General features: G+C 35.5%; 1 protein-coding gene across 2 annotated transcripts in view; it reads left to right on the plus strand.

The window, feature by feature from the left end:
* The first annotated feature begins 1,075 nt into the window (after positions 1 to 1,075).
* Positions 1,076 to 20,863, plus strand: part of Hira (histone cell cycle regulator-like protein) — a 429,854-nt gene continuing 410,066 nt past the window's right edge. For both annotated transcript variants that reach the window (XM_090400974.1, XM_090400975.1), the window contains exon 1: positions 1,076 to 1,262. In XM_090400974.1, coding sequence (XP_090257100.1) covers positions 1,226 to 1,262 — 37 coding nt within the window. In that variant the 5' untranslated portion in view covers positions 1,076 to 1,225. The remainder of the gene's footprint in view (positions 1,263 to 20,863) is intronic.

A 20,863-nucleotide genomic window follows, 5' to 3' on the forward strand; every position in this document is an offset into this window, starting at 1 on the left:
ATTTTTCAAAAATCTTTTCCTAATTAAAATTATTATTATTTTTATTTATAATGTGTCGTGTCTTCTATTTCTATACTAGTTATGAATTTGCTGTCACATAAGACGGGAATACCCTATAGCTCTTAGGAATCGCAGCCATTGTGGAAACCGAGGCGAACGAAGTATTGGTCAGTCCGAGCTCTACTTCGTTTGCCCGAGCCGGGCCAAATGAGATTATTATTATTATTATTATTATTATTATTATTATTCCTGATACCTCCAAGGAGTCCGAATATGTATTAACGATCACTGCAGATGCTCAGTCATAGGTCGTAGGCAGTGCGTGGTGTGTATTCTCAAATCGTATACTTAACTCGCCCCTCCTCCCCAAGTTTAAATCTTAAGTGGTCGCCCCCCCCCCCCCCCCCCAAGCTTAAATCCTGAGTGCACCACTGAACTGGTCTATAGTTTGATTAATGCATTTTCCGTCTACCCTTATTCAGTGTCTCAATCATACCCTCCTTTAATTCTCAAGACATCTTTCTAATTACATGGTTTTCATTAAAAAGACAAGACACTGGAAAATTGTATCAAAATCTTTAATTTTATGGCTGTTTAGTCTATTTTTGTATAGGGGTTCCCCTTTTTATAATGTCATTGGATTTTTACTCAATTTAAGGGCATTAATGAAGTTTTACATAGATGGATATATGAAGAATATAAGAAGACAGCCAGCAACATCCTACAAAGGTATGTCCGAATTTCTTCCTCTTGTATTCTTCATATATCCATCTATGTAAAACTTCAGTAATGCCCTAAAATTGAGTAAAAGCCAATGACATTATAAGAAGGGGGGGGGGGGGCTCTCCTATACAAAAATAAGCTAAATAGTCATAAAATTAATATTTATTTAGAGGAATAACATGGGAATTTTACCAGAAATAATAACTATCAAAATCTTTATTTTATTATTAATTAATTATTATTAATTATTGTTTTTTTTAAATTTATTACTCAAGAGCGTTTTATTTTTATGGTATAAAGTTTTCAAAATTCGTTGTTACCGAGGCTATTCCATTCGGCGGCATGAAAACAACATGGTGTGGAAACAATTGTAGCTTGAACATAATGGCAAAAATGTATGATATACCGTAATTCAAATTAGACTCCTTCTTCATTTGAGAAGGAAGTAAAGCCGGGTTTATTTATTAAATTTGTACCTAAGCTGCAGTTTTTGTTTAATTCAATGAAACTTTTAAAACCTAATTGGGTTACTCATGATGGTAAGCTTTAGCGGTTTCTTGACAGATATATTGAATAAGAATTGATAACCGTGCTTTGATGTTTGATTGACTTCAGTTACGGGCGTACTGCTTTCCGTTAGCATATCGACTTTCCATTGAAAATTCCACCATATTCTTGCTGTATGCTACACTCTTTTACATTTAATGAGCTTTTCAGTACACACAACACCCGGAATGTAACCCAGTAATGTAGTTAATTTTGTTAATGAAACTCTCGCTTTATTTTCACTTCGGACATTTACTATTTTTGGACTGATACTTATATCTGAGTACTTGCACACCTCGTATTAAGGTTTGCAAGTACTCAAATTAAACATCAGCCCTTACTGCTGTTTTTACATCTGCATTGCTGGAGGTCTTCCATGAATAAAAAAAAATTGTTTAGAAACTAGTGCTGTCAGTTCTCTAACCAGATTTGTCATCTGTAATCTATCTACAGCAATATTACTATCAATTCGTCTCTTAAGCTTAAAAAAAAAAAAGCTGAAAAAATTTCCAGCCATCTCTATATGAGAGTGGCTAATTAAAGACCTGATAAATGATTCTCATGTTTAAGATTAGATTCCAGGCTAGTTCATTTCCAATCCAAGAGCACATTGTACTTGCTGCAGATGTTCTCTTTAAAAATATATTGCTATTATATTGCAACATCTCTTCACAACGTAAGGGGAAACTTGCAAAAAACCTTCATTCTTTAATTTTCTAAATTATTGCCATTCTGATATTTCTCCTTGGTGTTTTATTAGTGATTGAGAGAGAGAGAGAAGGATTTGGATAAATGATACTGGTATATTAGAAAAAAAAAACCAGTTACCTACACTGTTTAATAATGTCAGTAATATGAAGTTATATCCTGAATACTGCCTGGCTGGCCAAGGGGCTGCAGGTGTTCGAATCCCGCCGTGGGCATGGATGTTTGTGAGTCTGTGGAAATGGTAGTGGTCGGTGGTTGATGGCAATGGTGTAGTTGCGATTAGTCGGTGGATTGAGTGGTCGAGACAGAATTGTAAAGCAAATAGAGAACACATCATCAAGGTACCTTAGCCAGATAGAAGATTTGAGAATCAAGAGTATTTCCTATAATAACTAGAGGAGGAGAACCCATGGCTAGGCTCCCAATTTGTTTATAAATGGTATCTTTCAAAATGAGGTAGCCAGAATGAATGGTAAAATTAAAAAGATCAATTATATCAGGAAAGAAAGCTTTTTTTTTTAGTAAATTTAAACTGTCAGAAATGATATCAGTAAAAAAAAAAAAAAGAAAGATAGGAGACATCAGAGCTTACCATGAGATTATTATCTAAAATTAAATTTTTGATTCAAGATTTGAAATGAGTGGAATTTTAAATATATATAAAGTGAAGATTGACCTGTAAGTGGGATTAAGGATTTGGCTAATTGTTTTGCTGACATACACGTGCGAGAATCAGTAGTATCTATTATGAGACAGAAACTGTTATTGGATTGATGAAATTTTTGGTAATTCAGGAAGTGATGAAATGACATTTTTAGAAGCCTTTTTAATGTTTTCTTTTAAGAATTAGTGGGATCATAATGCAGTGATTTATTAGTGCAATATCTGAGCAACACATTCATTTTCTAATTATATTCACTAGCATTGATAACCACAGTAGAGTTACTGTTATTGACTCTAGTACTATGCTACTGTTTTTGCATAATTTATGGATAGAGAAGAGTTGACTGTTAAAGAGGTTTCTTCTAGGTGGCAAAGTTTGAGAGAGAATGTTAGCTATGTTAAGCCTTATATTGTTGGTTATAGTAGGAGGCAAGTTGTGATTACCATGTTCTGCATGCAGCATATTGTCTAAAGATGGAACTTGATGTGGCACTACTGCAAAGTTGTTGCAGTAGCTAAGGAAACAACTTGAAATGGCTGATTATGCAGCTTGAAAAATGGTCTGTGTAGATTGTTATATTTTTTAATGTGTTTCCCTTTTATTTTTAGAAATTCTTTACCAGGCAATTATCTGATATATTAGAGAGAATAATCCATTATTCAGGACTAAGATTTGACAACATTTCTGCTTGGAGAGAGTTAATAGCAGATAGAGTAGCATGTGTTGCACCAATCTGTTCTTTCAGTAAAGCAAAGATAGTGTGCTTTTTGATATGAAGAACTTTACAGAGGCAAAATTTAATCTTCAACTTAACACAAGGAGGTAAAATTCCTGTGTCCCTACACATTTACAAGAAGGTTATATTCACTAAGGGTAATTCTACTGGGTCATCAGTACTAGTGAATATGATTTGAAAATTAATGTGTTGCTCAGAGACTGCACTAATAAATCACTGCATTATGATCCCACTAATTCTTGAAAGAAAACAAACATTAAAAAGGCTTCTAAAAATGTTATTTCTTCGTCTCCTGAAATGGTTCAGAAACTCGCCCCTCCCCTTACAGAATACCAAAAAAATTCATAAACCCAATAACTCTTTTGTCTCATAATAGATACTACTGATTCTCCCACTTTTAAGTCAACAAAACAGTTAGCCAAATCTTTAATCCCACTTACAGGTCAATCTTCATTTTATATATTTAAAATTCCACTCATTTCAAATCTTGAATCAAAAATTTAATTTTAGATAATAATCTCATGGTAAGCTCTGATGTCTCCTATCTATCTTTTTTTTTTTTTTTTACTGATATCACTCTTTCTGACAGTTTCAATTTACTAAAAAAAAAATAAAAAGTTTTCTTTCGTGATATAATTGATCTTTTTAATTTTACCATTCATTCTGGCTACCTCAGTTTGAAAGATACCATTTATAAACAAATGGAGAGCCTAGCCATGGATTCTCCTCCTCTAACCAGTTATTATAGGGAACATTTTGAAAAACATACTCTTGATACTGCCATTCTCAAATCTTGCTAAGGTACATTGATGATGTGTTCTCTATTTGGTCACATTTCTCAGACACCCTTAGACTGCTTCCTTATCCTTCTCAATAGACAGCACCCCAGAATCCAGTTCACTATAGAAAAAGAAAACTATAATAGCCTGCCTTTTCTAGATACTCTAATCACACATCTTCCCAGTGGCACCCTTTCTAACCCCCCCCCCCCCATATATATACACATACACACACAAAGTTTCTCTTCATCCCCCTCTCAACAATATGGTGTTATCAAAACCCTTGTTAATAGATCCACCTGCACTGAACTTGCTGCTGAACTCCTTTATTCATCAGACCTTGTTGTCCAATGGTTACAATGCCAAAAATGATTATTATTATTTGACACTTCCAGGGAGTCCAAGGACTCATCGAGGGAGGGCACCTGCTCATGTCTCCACTACTCATTCCACCAACTGACCGCAACTACACCAATGCCATCTACCGCCGACCACCATCCACCATCACTAGTATTTCCACGGACACTCACAAACGTCCATGCACACGGCGGGATTCGAACCTGCAGCATTTTGGCTGGAGAGCGGATACGCTAACCACTCATGTCTGATTTGTTGGATGAGTGGTTAGCGGATACGCTAACCACTCATCCAACAAATTTGGATGCATCAGACTGCCCCAAATTTGGGAAACATTTATCAGAAGAACTTCAGCCCAAAGGCCAAGAACTACCAATATAGCCCGCCAGGGGGCACCATCAGGACTTTAGGAAAACGGTAGCTTCCTAGCTTCTGTTCTCATTTGCTGTTATGTAGTACTTGCGTGCACTTGTCTTTGTATTAAGTTCCCAAGAAGATGGCAACATGACGTTTGCCGAAATATCGGAAAGTATATATTAAAGTTTATTTAATTTATATTTCTAGTCTACGCTGTCAATTCCTTAATTATTAGTTATCATGTCTAACCAGCGTATAAGCCTCTCTACAAGAATAACCTGGCAAAGAACACTTGTTTTGCTAATATGGCTTCTGCTATTCTGTTTAAGTAACCATTCCACCTGAGATTAGCTCTACTAATACATTCCTGAATGCTAACAATGGCAAGTTCTTTCCTAATATCCCCAATATTTATGTGATACTGCCATTGATGCCATTTGTTCACTTCACTAATCTTTCTCAGAACTCATATAAGTCTCAGTCTTTGATCAGGTGTTTTATTTCCACCCAGCTCTCAGATGCATAAGTTAAAATTGGTTTGAACATTTGTCTTATATACAGCTAATTTATTAATATTATTATTATTGCATGGCCACCTCCATGGAGTCCTAAGACTCTTCGTGAGAACTATCAACACAATATCTATAATCCCTCTCCTTGAAACCATTAACAGGCAAAGTACAAACAACTGACTCAAGCAACCCATTCCATTCATTCACCACTCTCCAAGCAAAAAAAATAGTCCTCATGCCATTGCTAACCAGAATCTTACCCATCTTCCGAGGATTACCTTTTGTTCTACTCCCACTAGTCAAGTGCAGAAACATTTCCCTTACATGAATCCTATGAAATCCTTTAAATAACTTAAATGTTTCCATCATAATCCCTTCTTTTTCACTTATTCACCAAGTTTTGCAATGTTAACAAACCCTCAATCTATCTTCATAGGGAGCATTCCACTGACCACTCACCATCTTGGTCAGAGATGCTTCTGGATCATCTCCACCACGTCCTCATCCCCAAGAAACCCATGTGACCAGACATGAACACAGTAATCCAGATAAGGTGGTATCGAAGCTTTATAAAGAGGAATGATAACTTCATTCTCTGTTTGTCAGTGTGCTTTTGACCGCACTCACATGCAGAGAAACTGACCTAAGCAAGTAATCCTGTGAATTTGGAAATATTTATGAAGAAATCAGACAGACTACTCCCAAAAATGATGAAAAATTCCCTTTCCTATGTCATAATTTACTGCAAATTCATTTTGATTACTAAATCCATAATTATTTTCTATTCTCATTCACAATTTAAAATGAAAGTCTGTTAATATTTTTTGTTATTTGAAGAAATAAGTACAGTATTTTTTCTGATTTTTATGATGTAGTTCTTATTTTTTTAAAAATAAATGTTCCCTTTAAACTTAAATGACAGTTTTTATTATTATTGTCATTGTCATCAAACCTCCATGGAGTCGAGAGACTCGCTACTAGAATCGATAGATTCCTGGCTTCATTAGTTTCCTGGGCTACTGTTCCCTCAATAGGTTAGACAGCTTGTAACCTTTGTATCCCAAAATGCATAACTTTACACTTTTCCACATTAAATTGACATCCATTATGTTTTGCCCATGCTGTCAGCCTGTTTCAGTCATCCTGCAAGCTCTTCACATCACTTCAATTAATTATTTCTGCATCTTACCTAATTTAGCGTTTTGACTAATTTCTTTCTTATTCCATATAAATTTATTCAACTGACTTTCCACCATACTGGCTTTACTAATTCTGTTGTCTATTTCCATATTTAATTTACAATTTTCACTGAAAATTGTACCTAAACAGCTGAAATGTTTTACTTCTATAGGTTCACTATTTAGGATACAATTGATGTTTTCAATGTTTGTGCCTATTTTTCATTGTCTTTTTATTGCTGATTTTCATGCCAAATTTATTACAGCAGTTATTCAATTTACTCAAAGAATGTTGAAGAATTGTACTGGATTTAGTCAGAAGTATAGCATCATCAGCATAAAGTAAAGAGCTAACATTAACATTGCCAATTTTGGTATCAGATATAATGCCACTTTCATTCATAATGTGATCCATATAGATGATGAATAACAGTGGAAATAATGTACATCCTTATTGCACACCTGATTTAACATTGAGCCATCTTCCTGTACCTCATTCAGTTCTAATTGCTGACTTCTAACTTGAATGGAGACTATCTGTTGCTTGATATAATGTCCCATCTACACCGTATAACTGTAGAATTTTGAAGAGTTTTCGCCTTGTCACCTTGTCATATGCCTTTTCCAAATCAACAAAACTCAAATACAAATCCTTGTTATATTCCCACCTATTTGTCTTAGTGAAAATCTGATCCTGATAACCTCTGTTTGGTCTGAATCCAGCTTGTTCTTTACTAAGTTTCCCTTCCACTATTTTTCTTAGCTGTTTCTCAAGTATACTCGAGAAATCTCTTATAAGGAACACTCAGTAGGGAAATACCTCTGCAATTTGCATATCTAGTTTCATTTCCTTTTTTATGGATGGGTACTATAAGAGCTCTATTTCAGTCAATTTGAATTTGACACTCTGACCAGGCCTTCTGAATTATGCAGTGCAGCCACTCTAAAACTTTTTTAGACCATTTCTGGTCAAATTTCATCTACTCCAGCTGCCTTTCCATATTTCAGGTGTTCGTTGACTTTTTCTACTTCAAGGCAATTACACCAGATATCTGGGATATCCTTATCTCTTCAGTTTTCATGTTGCTTTTATCATCTCTGATAAAAGTTTAGCAAACTTTTTCAACATTTCTAAGCATTTTCAATAACCTTCAGAATATTTTGTCAACTTCTGATATTTATTTTCTATGTTCTTACTAAAGTCTTCCCATGACTTTTGTTTAGTTAGTTTTACACATTGCTTCACTTTCCTACATTTTTCTTGTATTCTCAAAGAGCACAAGCTGATTTACTTGTCAGGAACTTTCAATAAGCTTTCTTCTTTATCTCGATCTCTTTAACTTCCCGAGTCCACTATGGAGTTGTGATTTTTCTATTCTTACCGACAACCTCACCACATACCTCTCTGGCTGAATTAATGAATATTTTCTTCAGGGTTTTCTATGGAAATTCACAAACATCATTCAAGGTTTAGTTCTTGTTTTCAAACTCTTTCATTTTTTCTTCAGTCATGTTTGTGTATTTGAGTCTACAGTTAACTATTGAAAGCTGCTCAACTTTTAAAACTTTCTTACACATTCATCTTTTCTATATGAAATTCAAGTTTATCTTGCTCAAAAAAAACTAAATAGTGACCACCACTTATTTCAAATCCTCTGTATACTCTTGTCCTGAACCAGTGGGTAAGCATCGCTGTCGACTATAACATAGTTAACGAGGCTTTTCTTATTTCTTGAATTTGCACATTTTTAAGTGTAGGAAAATGGTGTCAGTAATGACTAATCCATGTCCTGAACAGAAATCAAGCAAGTATTTACCATTATTATTATTAACATCTGGCCTCCATGGAGTCAGAGACCCATCGTGAGAGATACACACTATTGCACACAATGCTCATCCAACCATGCTTTAAACTGATTCAATGTGCATTCACAACACACTCAGGCAATGCATTTCACTTACCAACCACTCTCCATGCAAAGAACCTGCTCCTCACTCCTCTGCTCACACCCTCCTTATACAGTTTTCAGCAAAGACCTCTTGTTCTACCTCCTCCCACCCATTCATTGAAAAATCTTATCCATGTCAACCTGATAATAATCCCTGACTAGCTTATATGTCTCGATCATATGCCCCCCCCCCTCCTTCCTCTTATTCATGACCCTTTACAACTTACATTCTCTCAATCTCTCCTTGTACTCCACATTCCAAACACCACTCCCCACCTTTGTGAATCTTTTCTGGACTCTTTCCAACATATCCTCCTCACCATGAAAACTCATCAACCAAATCTGTGCACAATAATCCATATGATACTTGATCTGGGCCTTATACAATCTTAATTTCTGATGTCAGTGTCCTCCTCATCATTGCCATCATCTGATGTGACATCTTCACAACTTATGCATTGTGGCCCCTGAATTTCAGGACCTTGTCCCCTATCACTCCCAGATCTCTCATCTCCTCTTCCTTCAAAGATTCCCCACCAAGTGTATACTTTGCATCCCATCAGCTCTTTTCTCCAAATTTTCCCAAAACATTTCTATATGTCTAGTAATCATTTCCTACTCTGCTGTTTAGATTTTCAATAAGGTCCAACTTTTTCTTTTTCATTGACCAAGCCTTCTCTAATGTCTCAAAAAAAAATCCCTCTGTCTTCTTTAGTAGAACCTTCTGTGGAACGCCGTAAGCACAAATAAGTGTTATTTTCCAGTTCCGAGTGGTTAGCATATCCGCTCTCCAGCCAAAAGGCTGCGGGTTCGAGTCCCGCCATGGCATGGATGTTTGTGATTGTCTGAAAATACTGGAGATAGTAGTCAGTGGTAGATGGCGTTGGTGATGATGAAGGTAGTTGCGGTTGGTGGAGTGGCGGAGATGGAGAGTTGTAGAGTAGGTGCCCTCTGTAGCTATTCATTCTTTTACCTAATGAATGTAATCTTATATTTGTTGCTAACAAAGATTTCACCTGTTTGTGTCTTCTTTGTTTCAGTCATGCCTATTATGTCATGCTGGTACTTATCCAGTTCTTCTGCTTGTTCCATTTATTTTCCATTAATGCTTCTTATGTTGATAGTAGTACCAATCTTTTACTCTTCTAATGTTGAGTTGGGATGTATTCTGGGCTTTGTTCCAGTAGCTAACTTTGTGCTATTTGCCCTAGTTCCCTGACGAAAACAATAGGGAGCTTTGTTTAACCAGGTGACGCTCCAGCTGGCATGGAATTTTGTCATGTTGTACCATCATTTTACATTATGGTTTAAGCTAATAAGAATACAGCTTTGTTGGCTAAATCCCAAATTGCAAGCCCATACTTGTTCATTCAGTATTCGTGTGGATACCTAACAAGTTGCACCATGAGAAGGTGAGGATTAGACATTAGGTCAGAAGCCCCAGTTGGTTCTCTTACTTAACCACATCAGTGCAAATGTGGATAAAATACATCACTCATCATAAGCTTCATATCCATCATATATTTCAATGTAATATGAATGGTATTACAGATTTAATATGCACTTTGTATCCGTGGTAGCTTTGATGTGTACACACTTTATGGCAAGTTGGCTTGTTCAAGACTTGCCCATTGATTCTAATACTGTTAGCTTGTATATTTTTTCTATAATCTAAAACTATGCTTCCACTCTTGCTATTAATATGTACCAGCTGTGTCACACCATTCTATTTGTCCATTTTTTTTTCTATAGCTCTTCTTTTGAATATCCTTGAATCACTATATCTACAGCTGCTCTTTTCTGGTTATGTTTGAACACCATTTATCATGACAGTGAACAGTGATAAAGCACTTCTTTTTCGTTAAATGTGAACTACTCCAGTTCTTGCATTGACATACATATTCTTCACACAGTTCTTACATTTGAAATACATATTCTTGATCTTCATACAGCTTTTACACTTGCATATTTATTCTTGATCATAGCTATTTCTTCTTTTCCTGTGCCTATCTACAGCTGCTCTTTTCTGGTTATGTTTGAACACCATTTATCATGACAGTGAACAGTGATAAAGCACTTCTTTTTCGTTAAATGTGAACTACTCCAGTTCTTGCATTGACATACATATTCTTCATACAGTTCTTACATTTGAAATACATATTCTTGATCTTCATACAGCTTTTACACTTGCATATTTATTCTTGATCATAGCTATTTCTTCTTTTCCTGTGCCTATCTTTTCCAAGTTTTCCCAGACATTTTTCTTTTAAACCTAGTCAGAGGAATTATTCAAATCCAGAACATAAATCCTTTATTTTTATTATCATTACTCTTTCATAAGTCTTTGGACAATGACACACTAAGAGTTATTCTTCTAGTTACTACCCTCCCTTCTTTAGCCTTCTTTATATATTAGAGCAGTATTTCCCTTGATCCATCATTAGGCATCACCTTTCTCCAGTTCAATCTGAAGATGTCTCACAACTATTTCAATCCTGTACTTCCAAAAACTGATCATTTCAACAGGCAGATCATATATCCCAGGGGATTTTCCATTTTCATCTTTACTTAATGCTAATACCTCTTCCAGATCTATTTCCCTATTATCTCTCTCTCTCATCTGTATATTCTATTCTAACCAATTTATTTCACTGTGGCCTTCATCTTTAACAAATCTGAAATAATGTTGCTGCATCTTCTTAATCTCTCTTTTCTGGTAGTCACAAGATTTTCATCTCCATTTATTCACAAACCTGATTCCTCGTTGTTTCTGATTTCAAAATATGATATGAATTAATGAAGATTTAGCAAAATCTTCATTAATTCATATTACATTTTCTTGTTTCTATTAATATCTTCTTCCAACTAATGCATAAATTCAACCAACTTTTTTATCTTTTTCTCTTTAATTATTATTTGATTTTTCTTTTGCATGGTTTTTTCTCTTATAAGAGAACCACAAAAGAAATTCTTTATACAATTTATCATCATTTGATCTGGTCTTTATTAACTTCTGAAAAGCATTATCTTTTTGATTTAACAATTTCTTCAATTCTCATTTCAGCAACATGTTTCTATTTTTGCTTCCACTTGTTCTACATACCTCTTTTGCTGTTTCGATTGTCATCATCATCATCAAATTCCTGCCATGTACCCTCAAGGGGTGTACAGGATATGACAGTACTACATGAAAAAATTACATCATTACTAACTTCCTATCTACAATTTTCCTCCAAATCAGTCTGTTACTTGTCAAGACTCCAACATTATCAGATCTTATATTTCTATCGTCTAAGGCACTTTGTACCATATCAATCTACCTATATCTTGGTCTTCCTCTGGGTCGTTTTCCTGCCAACCTGGCAGAGAACACTTGTTTTGCTAATCTTTCCTCTCCCATTCTATTTAAGTGACCATACCACCTGAGATTAGCTCTGCTAACGCATTCCTGGATGCTGACAATGTCAAGTTCTTTCCTAATATCCTCATTTTTAATATGATATTGCCATTGATGCCATCTGTTTACGCCTCTAATCTTTCTCAGGACTCTCATATCTGCGGTCTGTAGTCTTTGGTCAAGTGTTTTACTTCTGACCCAGCTCTCAGATCCATAAGTATCTGAGAGTGTTCCGACTAATTTCTCTCTTATTCCATATGAATTTATTCAATTGACTTCCCACCATACCAGCTTTGCTGATTCTGTTGTCTATTTCTATATTGAATTTACCATCTTCAGTAAAAATCATGCCAAGGTTTTACTTGTTCCACAGGTTCTCCATTCACAACACAGTTGACATTTTCAGTGATTCTGCCTATTTTCATTGTCTTTGTCTTTTTATTGCTGACCTTCATACCATATCTATTACAACAGCAATTCAATTTAGTCAGAGAATCTTGCAGACTTGTAGCGGATTTATTTTGAAGTATAACATCATCCGCATAAAGCAAAGAGCTGACATTAACATCTCCAATTTTGATATCCTGTTTAATACCACTTTCCTTCATAATGTGATCCATATAGATAATGAATAACAGAGGGGATAATGTACATCCTTGTCTCACACCAGATTTAACATTAAACCATCTTCCTGTACTTCCTTCAATTCTAACTGCTGACTTACAACTCAAATAAAGACTAAGTATTGCTTAATATAATGCCCCATTGACACCATATAACTGCAGCGTATTGAATAGCTTCTCTCTTGGCACCTTGTCATATGCCTTTTCCAAATCGACAAAACTTAAATACAGATCTTTGTTATATTCCCATGCTTTCTCGACTATTTGTTGTAAAGTGAAGATTTGATCCTGACAGCCTCTATTTGGCCTGAATCCAGCTTGTTTTTCACCAAGCTTTTCATCCACAATTCTTCTCAACCATTTCTCAAGTATACTTGCATAGATCTTGCTAGGAACACTTAGTAGGGAAATACCTCTGTAATTCTCACATTCAGTTTTATTTCCCTTTTTATATATGGGTACTATGAGAGCTCTACTCCAATCATCGGGAATTCGTCCCTCTGTCCATGCTTTCTGAACTATGCAGTGCAGCCACTATAAGACTTATACCACCATACTTGATTGATTGATCATCTGAATGAAGAGACAATCCTAAATTATGCATAGAGCTGTCTGTTTATTTAATAAAGCCAATGTAAATGAAAAATATGTTTTAACAGTAGTATATCAGAAATTCCATCCTTGATTTTGATAACTGTGTGACTGAAGTGATAAGAACAGAATTTAAAGATACATGAAACAGTTACTGATTAAAGAAGAAATTATTGTGTAATAAGATTATCAGTGAATTGATTAGGAAAAGAAAGTTTTAATTTTTTTGAAGAGAGAGAGAGAGATGTTTATTGTGTACCCTTGTTTTTGTTCGAACATTTGAAAAGACTTGGAATAGCAAAATGCAGTTATATTCAAGGCTTGCCTGTTTTTTTTTAAGAACACTCAGAATGATGGGAAAGATTTATTTTTTAAATTTGGTATAAACTGTGTCTGCAGTATTCGCAAAACATTTGTTTGTATGTTAATAATTTAGTTTCAAGGGGATTTTTTGAATTAGTTGCCTTTTTCATTAGCCTTAATAAAATTTATCGTCTGCTGTTTAGTCAGAAATGCACTCGTCAACATCACTTTAAACTCATTTAAAAATCAGAATGAAATTTAATTTTATCACTTATGAGCTGTCTTTTTTTGGTTAGGTTTCACAAAAGGACAATGGCATATTGGCTTTAAGTGTGCTATTGTCTTTTTGTGAAAGCACCACTGTTCTGAAGATCATATTGGATTGAAGGCTGGTGTTAGTCTGTTATGTTAATCATCATTAAATCATTCAGTATTTATATATGCCTCAAAGACCTAAATTTGTTTAGCAAAATCTCTCCTGTATCTGAAGTGAATAGTATTGTTACATTTAGGAGTTTATTATTATATTAATTAATCTTGGTGGATCCAATAGATTCATTGCAGGAGTTCTCATCCTACCAGCAACATATCTGTTGCATTGAACCTTAAACTCATTCATGCTTTTCATCATTCTGATGACTCAGTTCATGTCTCATATTTGCATGATTAATGTTCCCTTTAAGTTGTGCTTGCGTGCATGTGTATGCACTGGTCAAAAAGGGAGTGCCTAGTAATTGTGCACAAAATTTTTGCTTTCAGCAAACTGATGCTGATGGCAGAATTATATTTGTTTAGCCTGTCTACACAGTGGACACCTTACTTGAACTCTTGCAAACAGTGACGGTTTTTTGTACCTGTGTAGCTTTAAGCAAATTAATTTAATTCTTGCAAATTATTATTATGGGCTACTCCATGGAGTCAGACTCATCAAGGGAAGTCCTAAACACAGTGCCAAGCACTATCCAACATTTGCACAGTATCTATCATACTTTGCTTTGAACTCATTCACAGTCATGGTATCCACAACAGACTGGCAACCTATTCCACTCATTCACTACTCTCCAAGCAAAAAATCTAGTTCTAACACCTGTGCTAGCTGCCTTCTTGCTCAGTTTCCAAGGATACCCCCTTAGTTCTCCCACCACTAGATCTGTTCAGAAAAATTTCTTCTGGATTAATCTTTTAAAAAAAACCCTTCAGTATATAACAGCTCTTTTTTACCTGTCAACCAATTTCTGTAACCCACAAATCTTTAACTGTTCTTGTAAGGTTCATTCCATAGACCTTCTACCATCTTGGTTACTCTCCTCTGGATCCTCTCCACCTCTTCCTCATCACCAAGAAACCCAGATGACCAGATCTGCATGCAGTAGTCAAGATGGGGTCTTATCAAGGCTCAATAAAGATGAATAATATCCAGTATCTTGTCTCTGCTCATCAAAGTATTCTTCAGTAACCAAGTAATCCAGTGAGCTGCTTTAGACACTTTTTCTATCAACTTCCTATCCACCAACACTCCCAAGTGTCTGGCTTCGTCAATTTCCTCGAGTTCCATCAATTTGGTATACAGCTGGTAATCTTTTCAATCCAAAATGCATAACCTTACACTTTGCCTTATTAAACTGACATCCATTATTGAATTGTTGCGAGATAACTTTCTCAAGCAGCATGTGAAAGAAGGAACTCGAGGTCAAAGAGTGTTGGATTTGCTCATAGCATCAGAAGGGATCTCTGTCAAGAGTATGGCTATTTTACCACCAATTGGTGACAATGATCACGCTGTTCTTTCTTGGGAAGTATCTACTTGTATTGAAGCTCCGATTAAATCAGGCTACATGCTGAATTACAAAGCTGAAATTATGATAAACTTAGAAGAATATTATCTTTCGTCCCATGGTATCAGTTACTGAATGGAAAAAAATGTCAGCAATGCATGGGAATTGTTGAAAAAGTGCTTGAATGAGGCAGTATCTGAATGTATCCCTAGTGTTCGAAGAATAAATAGGTTGGGAGTGAAATGGATGTGCAGCCTTATTAAGCTAGAGATTCGCAAGAAGAAGATGATGTGGAAAGAATATCGTGAGAATAAGAGTGAGAGGAGTTATGAAATATATAAAGCTCAGGCTAGAAAAGTAATGAGTATTGTGAGAAAAGCTAAAACGGAGTATGAAAAGAAATTGGCCATGCAAGCTAAATGCAATCCAAAAGAATTTTATTGTTATGCTGCAAACAAAAGAAAGAATGAATGTGGAAGAATAACTTTATATGCAGATGGTACATGAGTGTCGGAAGCTAAGGAGATTGTTCAGTTAACGAGTGCTCACTTTTGCTAAGATATATCAACCAGGTGTATGTAGCATGGTGCTACTGCTATGTTGGATGAAGAGTTAGACATGAAAATGAGGTTGAATTGCTCTTGCATAACCTGGATAAGAATTTGTCATTAGGGATAAATGGAATATCTTCCCGTTTGTTAAAGGAATATTCAGCTGAATTGGATATACCTTTCACACATTTGTATAACTTTAGTCTCAGCTCAGGAATGTATAATGGTTTCATTGCACAATGGTGGTGCAAACTGATGTGTCAAACTACGACCTATTAGTATCTCTGGTGTAGTAGTGAAGATTTTAGAGAAGTTGGTAAGAACTTGCATACAGAAATGGGTAGACAAGCATTCTATACTCTGCAGGGAACAGCATGGGGGTTTGCTAAAGGAAGGTCATGTTTTAGCAATTTGCTCATATTTTATAACAATGTTACGGCCGAGTTGGATAAAGGGAATGGATTCACTATGATAATGTTGGATTTTTCTAAGGCATTTGATAGGCAGTTGTGTAAACTGGAGAGTATGGGATTGGAACATAAGCTGTTGACTTGGATCAGGGGATGGTTGACAGACAGATATCAAAAAGTGGTATACAGTGGGTGTGAATCTGCCAGATTTAAGGTAACCAGTGGTGTACCTCAGTGTTCATGCCTTGGGCCATTATTGTTCAATCTATACATTAATGACTTCAAGCAAGGTCTATCATCAGATTTGCAATTGTTTGCTGATTATGCGAAGATAGGCAGGTCAATCAGGGATGCTACTGATATTCAGCAATTACAAAATGATTTGAATAGACTGGAAATCTGGGCAAACGAAAATGGCCGTCAGTTTAATGTTAGTAAGTGTAAAGTTATGCACTTTGACGTGATTAGAGTTCCAGCTGCATATTATATTAGCGAGGTTATGCTACAAATAACTGAAGAGGCAAGGGATCTTGGTGTATTGGTGGATAAGAATTTAGAGTTCAAAGTCCACATAGCAAAAGTTGCAAATACAACTCAGAAGATAATTGTTATGTTGAAGTGAACCTTGACATCTTAGGATAAGGAAGTAATTAATTTTGCCTCTATAAGGCTTTGATAAGACCACACCTGGATTACTGTGCGCAGATTTGGTCTCCCGGGTTCCATGGGGATAAAGAAGCTGTGGAAAGGGTGCAAAGAAGAGTTACAAAGATTATATCTGGATTATGGGACATAGATTATCGGGACAGATTGCAAGTATGTGTATTACAGACTCTGGTTAACAGGAGAAAGAGGGGGTGATATGATAGAGGTCTATAAACTTTTGAATTGGTGTTATAGCATTTCAAATGATGAAATGTTTTGTTATATGGAAGCGGGGAGAGAACACGGGGGGGGGGGGGGCATCCATGGAAGTTAAAGTTATGCTCAGTCAAGAAACGGTTAAGAGCTGGTTTTTCTCCCAGAGAGCAGTGAGTGAGTGGAATAATTTGCCCTTACAGGTAGTGAGTGCATCTAGTGTAAATGGGTTTAAGGGAAGGTATGATACCTGGGTTGGGTAATTTACAGCTTCCCCTCAATTAGTACTTGACTCTCTGGAGGTCTCAGATAATAATAATAATAATATCAAGTAGAGTGATGTGGACAAGTATCAGAATGTGGAACTGGATAATGAGACATATTTGTGTGTATGGCCCCACAGAAGGTTCTGATAAAGTAGAAGTGGAGGAATTTTTTGAGCTTTTAGAGAAAGCAACTGACACAATGAAAAAAGAAAAGTTGATCCTTGTTGAGGATCTAAATAGTAGAGTTGGAAATGATTTTCACACATACAGAAATATTTTGGGAAAATTTGGAGAAAAGAGCAAAGTTAATAATAATGCAAATGCCTGTTGGATTTCTGCTCAGGCATGAACTGGTTATTACTAACACAATGTTCTAACATAAAAATGTGCACAAATTCACATGGAGAGAAGAAGCAAAGAATAAGAAAAGGCTCACTGACTATGTTATTGTTGATAGTGATGTTTTCTCACTGGTGCAGAACACTAGAGTGTAACAGAGGAATTGGAAGTGATCATTTACTCTTGAGTAAGATAAAATTGAATTTCATATTAAAAAAATAACATATAAGAAAGTTTTAAAGCGAATAAAAGTTGAGCAGCTCTCAGATGTGAACTGTAGACTAAAATAGACAAATATTATTGAAAAAAAATGAAAGAGTTTGAGAACAGGAACCAAACCTTGGATATTCAATGGCAGGCCCTGAAAAAAATGCTGACTGATTCAGCCAGAGAGGCATGTGGTGAGGTTGTTTGCAAGGATAGAAAAATCAGAACTCCTTGGTGTACACAGGAAGTTAAAGAGGCGATGAAGGAAAAGAAAGCATATCAAAGGTTCCCGATGAATAAGTCAGTTTATGCTCTTAGAGAATACAGAGACAAATGTAAGAAAGCTAAACAGTGTAAAACTAGCTAAACAGAGGTCATGGGAAGACTTTGGTAAAAACATAGAAAATAAATATCAGAAAGGTGGCAAAATATTCTTGAGGATGTTGAAAAAGCTCAGAAATGATGAAAGAGTGCTGTAAAAGGAATTAGAGATGATAACAGTGACATGAAAACTGGAGAATAAGATATCCTTGATGTATGGATACTACTTCTGAAAAATTGCTAAATAAAACAAACAGTGACAGCATAGTCTAATTATTTTTAGTGACAGAATAGTGGAAAACACTCAACAGGCATGCAATCAGGAATATATATCATTACTTGAAGTAGAAAAAGTCATAAAAAGTCTAAATGTGGAAAGGCAGCAGGAATAGATGATATTCGACCCGAAATGCTCTAAGTTTGGAGGTATAAAAGTCTTGCAGTGGCTGTACTGCATAGTTCAGAAGGCCTCTACAGAGGAACGAATTCCAGAAGGGTGGAGTAGAGCTCTCATAGTACTCATATACAATGGTTTATATACAGTATATACAATATACAAGAAGTTTTGTAGACCTGCAAAAGGCATATGAGAAGGTGCCAAGAGAAAAGCTATTCAAAACATAAATAAACCCCTCTTATATTCCATTATGTGCTGTCTCAGGTAATTATTCCTTAGTCACTTAAACTTTAATAGCTTTAGTAAAATTCTTCTAAAATCATTAAATTCCTTAGTAACCTTAATTCCTTAAAATTTACAGATTATAGCTAGATGAAAAAATGTCAACATTAATATGAGAATTGTTACATTAGTGGTTTTAGTACATTAAACCCTCATATTGGAAGTATTAAAATTAGTTTTCACTGCACTAGGAAAGGATTAAAACCTGATTTTAATGCTTACAATATTTCATCTCAGTCACTGAGACCTCTTCAGCGATTACAAATAACTCTTGTAACACACACAAAGACAACATAATACTAAATGAAACACGTGGATGACTAAAGTTCTTTCTAGGTGGTGCGTCCTCCGGGCATTTATAGGTGGCCTAGGATGTAGAGTGGGACCTCTAACAACTGTTGTTTCCCAAATTTTGGGACGATTTATGCATCCGTATTTATTTAAATTCAGTTGATTTCTGAGTTCCACTGCAGATTCTAAAAAAGAGTTTCGTTTTTAAATTCAATTCACTATGGTGGGTCATGGTGGTTTTCTTCCAGGATATCCTGTGGGTTGTATCCAATACATGATCTGCAAGGTCAGATTGACTATAGTCATGGTTGCAGATTTACGATTTGTGTTCTTCTGAATGGATGGTCGCTGATCTATTTTGTCTGTCTGAAGTAAGCCAACTTGCAGGAACAGGGTACTTTATATACTCCAGGCACTGAGAGAGGAGGAAACTGATCTTTGTTGGAATGGATAAGGATAACAAGTTTTTGGTTGGAGACTTAAAAGCAGTGTAGAGGTTGAAACATTTTCTTTTTTTGAAGCTCATGCTTAATGATACTACTCATCCATTTAACTCCAACTCAATTTACCCTCCTGGCCTTGGGAATACATTCAGATATTGCTTCCTTCAGATACCCTTTACTTTGCAAATTTTTATGCTGTGGCTACTTAAGGTGTCCTCTAAGCTTGTCACAGTCACCTGCCATATATTAAATACTGGTATTAATGTTTAGTTCTGTAATGCTGTGTTATATAAATGAATTAATTTTCATACCAATATGTGTATAACTAACACAAATCTAAATAATTAGAAGATTGGATTGTTTAGAATTAAAGCCACGACCACAAGATGCTTATCATGGCGGTCAGTTTCATAATTTATCAGCTATTTTTTTATTATTATTATATGAAACTCTCCATGGAGTCTGAAGATTCATCCTTGGTGGCCTACACTAACCTTTATTCATGAAATGCCTGTCATACTAATGTTTTGACAGACTCATAATCACCTTTGGCAATTCGTTCCACTTGTTTACGAGTCATCAAATTACTGATACATACTCTCATGGGATTTTAGCATCGTTTTAGTCTCAGGTATTAGAAGATACTCTGATAATACTACATGAACAGTTTACATCATCACTTTCTATTGACAATTTTTCTCCAGATTAGTATATTATTTTTCAGGATTGATACTGGGAGATAATATATTTCAGGTCTTCTAATACTTCTTTTTAATATCTGTCCACCTATATCTTGGTCATACTCTGCAAGAAAATCATCAATTAATCTAACTTTGAAAGAGCTAAGGGCAGAAAAATTGTTCCTACTGAATGGCAGTCCTTTCTGGTTTCTTGCCAAGGCTTGAGTCTGCCCTTCAATGTTTTTTCATTCCTCAAACATCCTGATTGCAATATCCACCCAGAAGCAAAGTTTATCTACTGTCATGATTTGGGTCTTTCAAATCCTACATAGGTGATAGAGTATATTTGTATTTCTCACTTTGCCAAGCTCATTTTATACCTCTTGTAGTCTTTTATCAAAAAAAAAAGATAGAAAAACTTTGATTAGATTGGATAACCAACTAGCTTTCTGCTGCTGTTATTTCCAACTTTCTTCCTCCATCAGCTGTGTTTAAAACTTGTGTGCTGACTTATCATATTTTCTGTCTCCTTTTCTTCAGTTTAGAAAATATTTACCTCCTTATTTGTTTCCACCAGAGGTCAAAGTGCACCTTTTGTCACTTCTAAGTGTTTATTACAG

This window comes from Typopeltis vanoorti, chromosome 11, assembly GCF_054136105.1.
Source record: "Typopeltis vanoorti isolate ZY-2024b chromosome 11, IOZ_Tvanoo_1.0, whole genome shotgun sequence".
Lineage (NCBI taxonomy): Eukaryota > Metazoa > Arthropoda > Arachnida > Uropygi > Thelyphonidae > Typopeltis > Typopeltis vanoorti.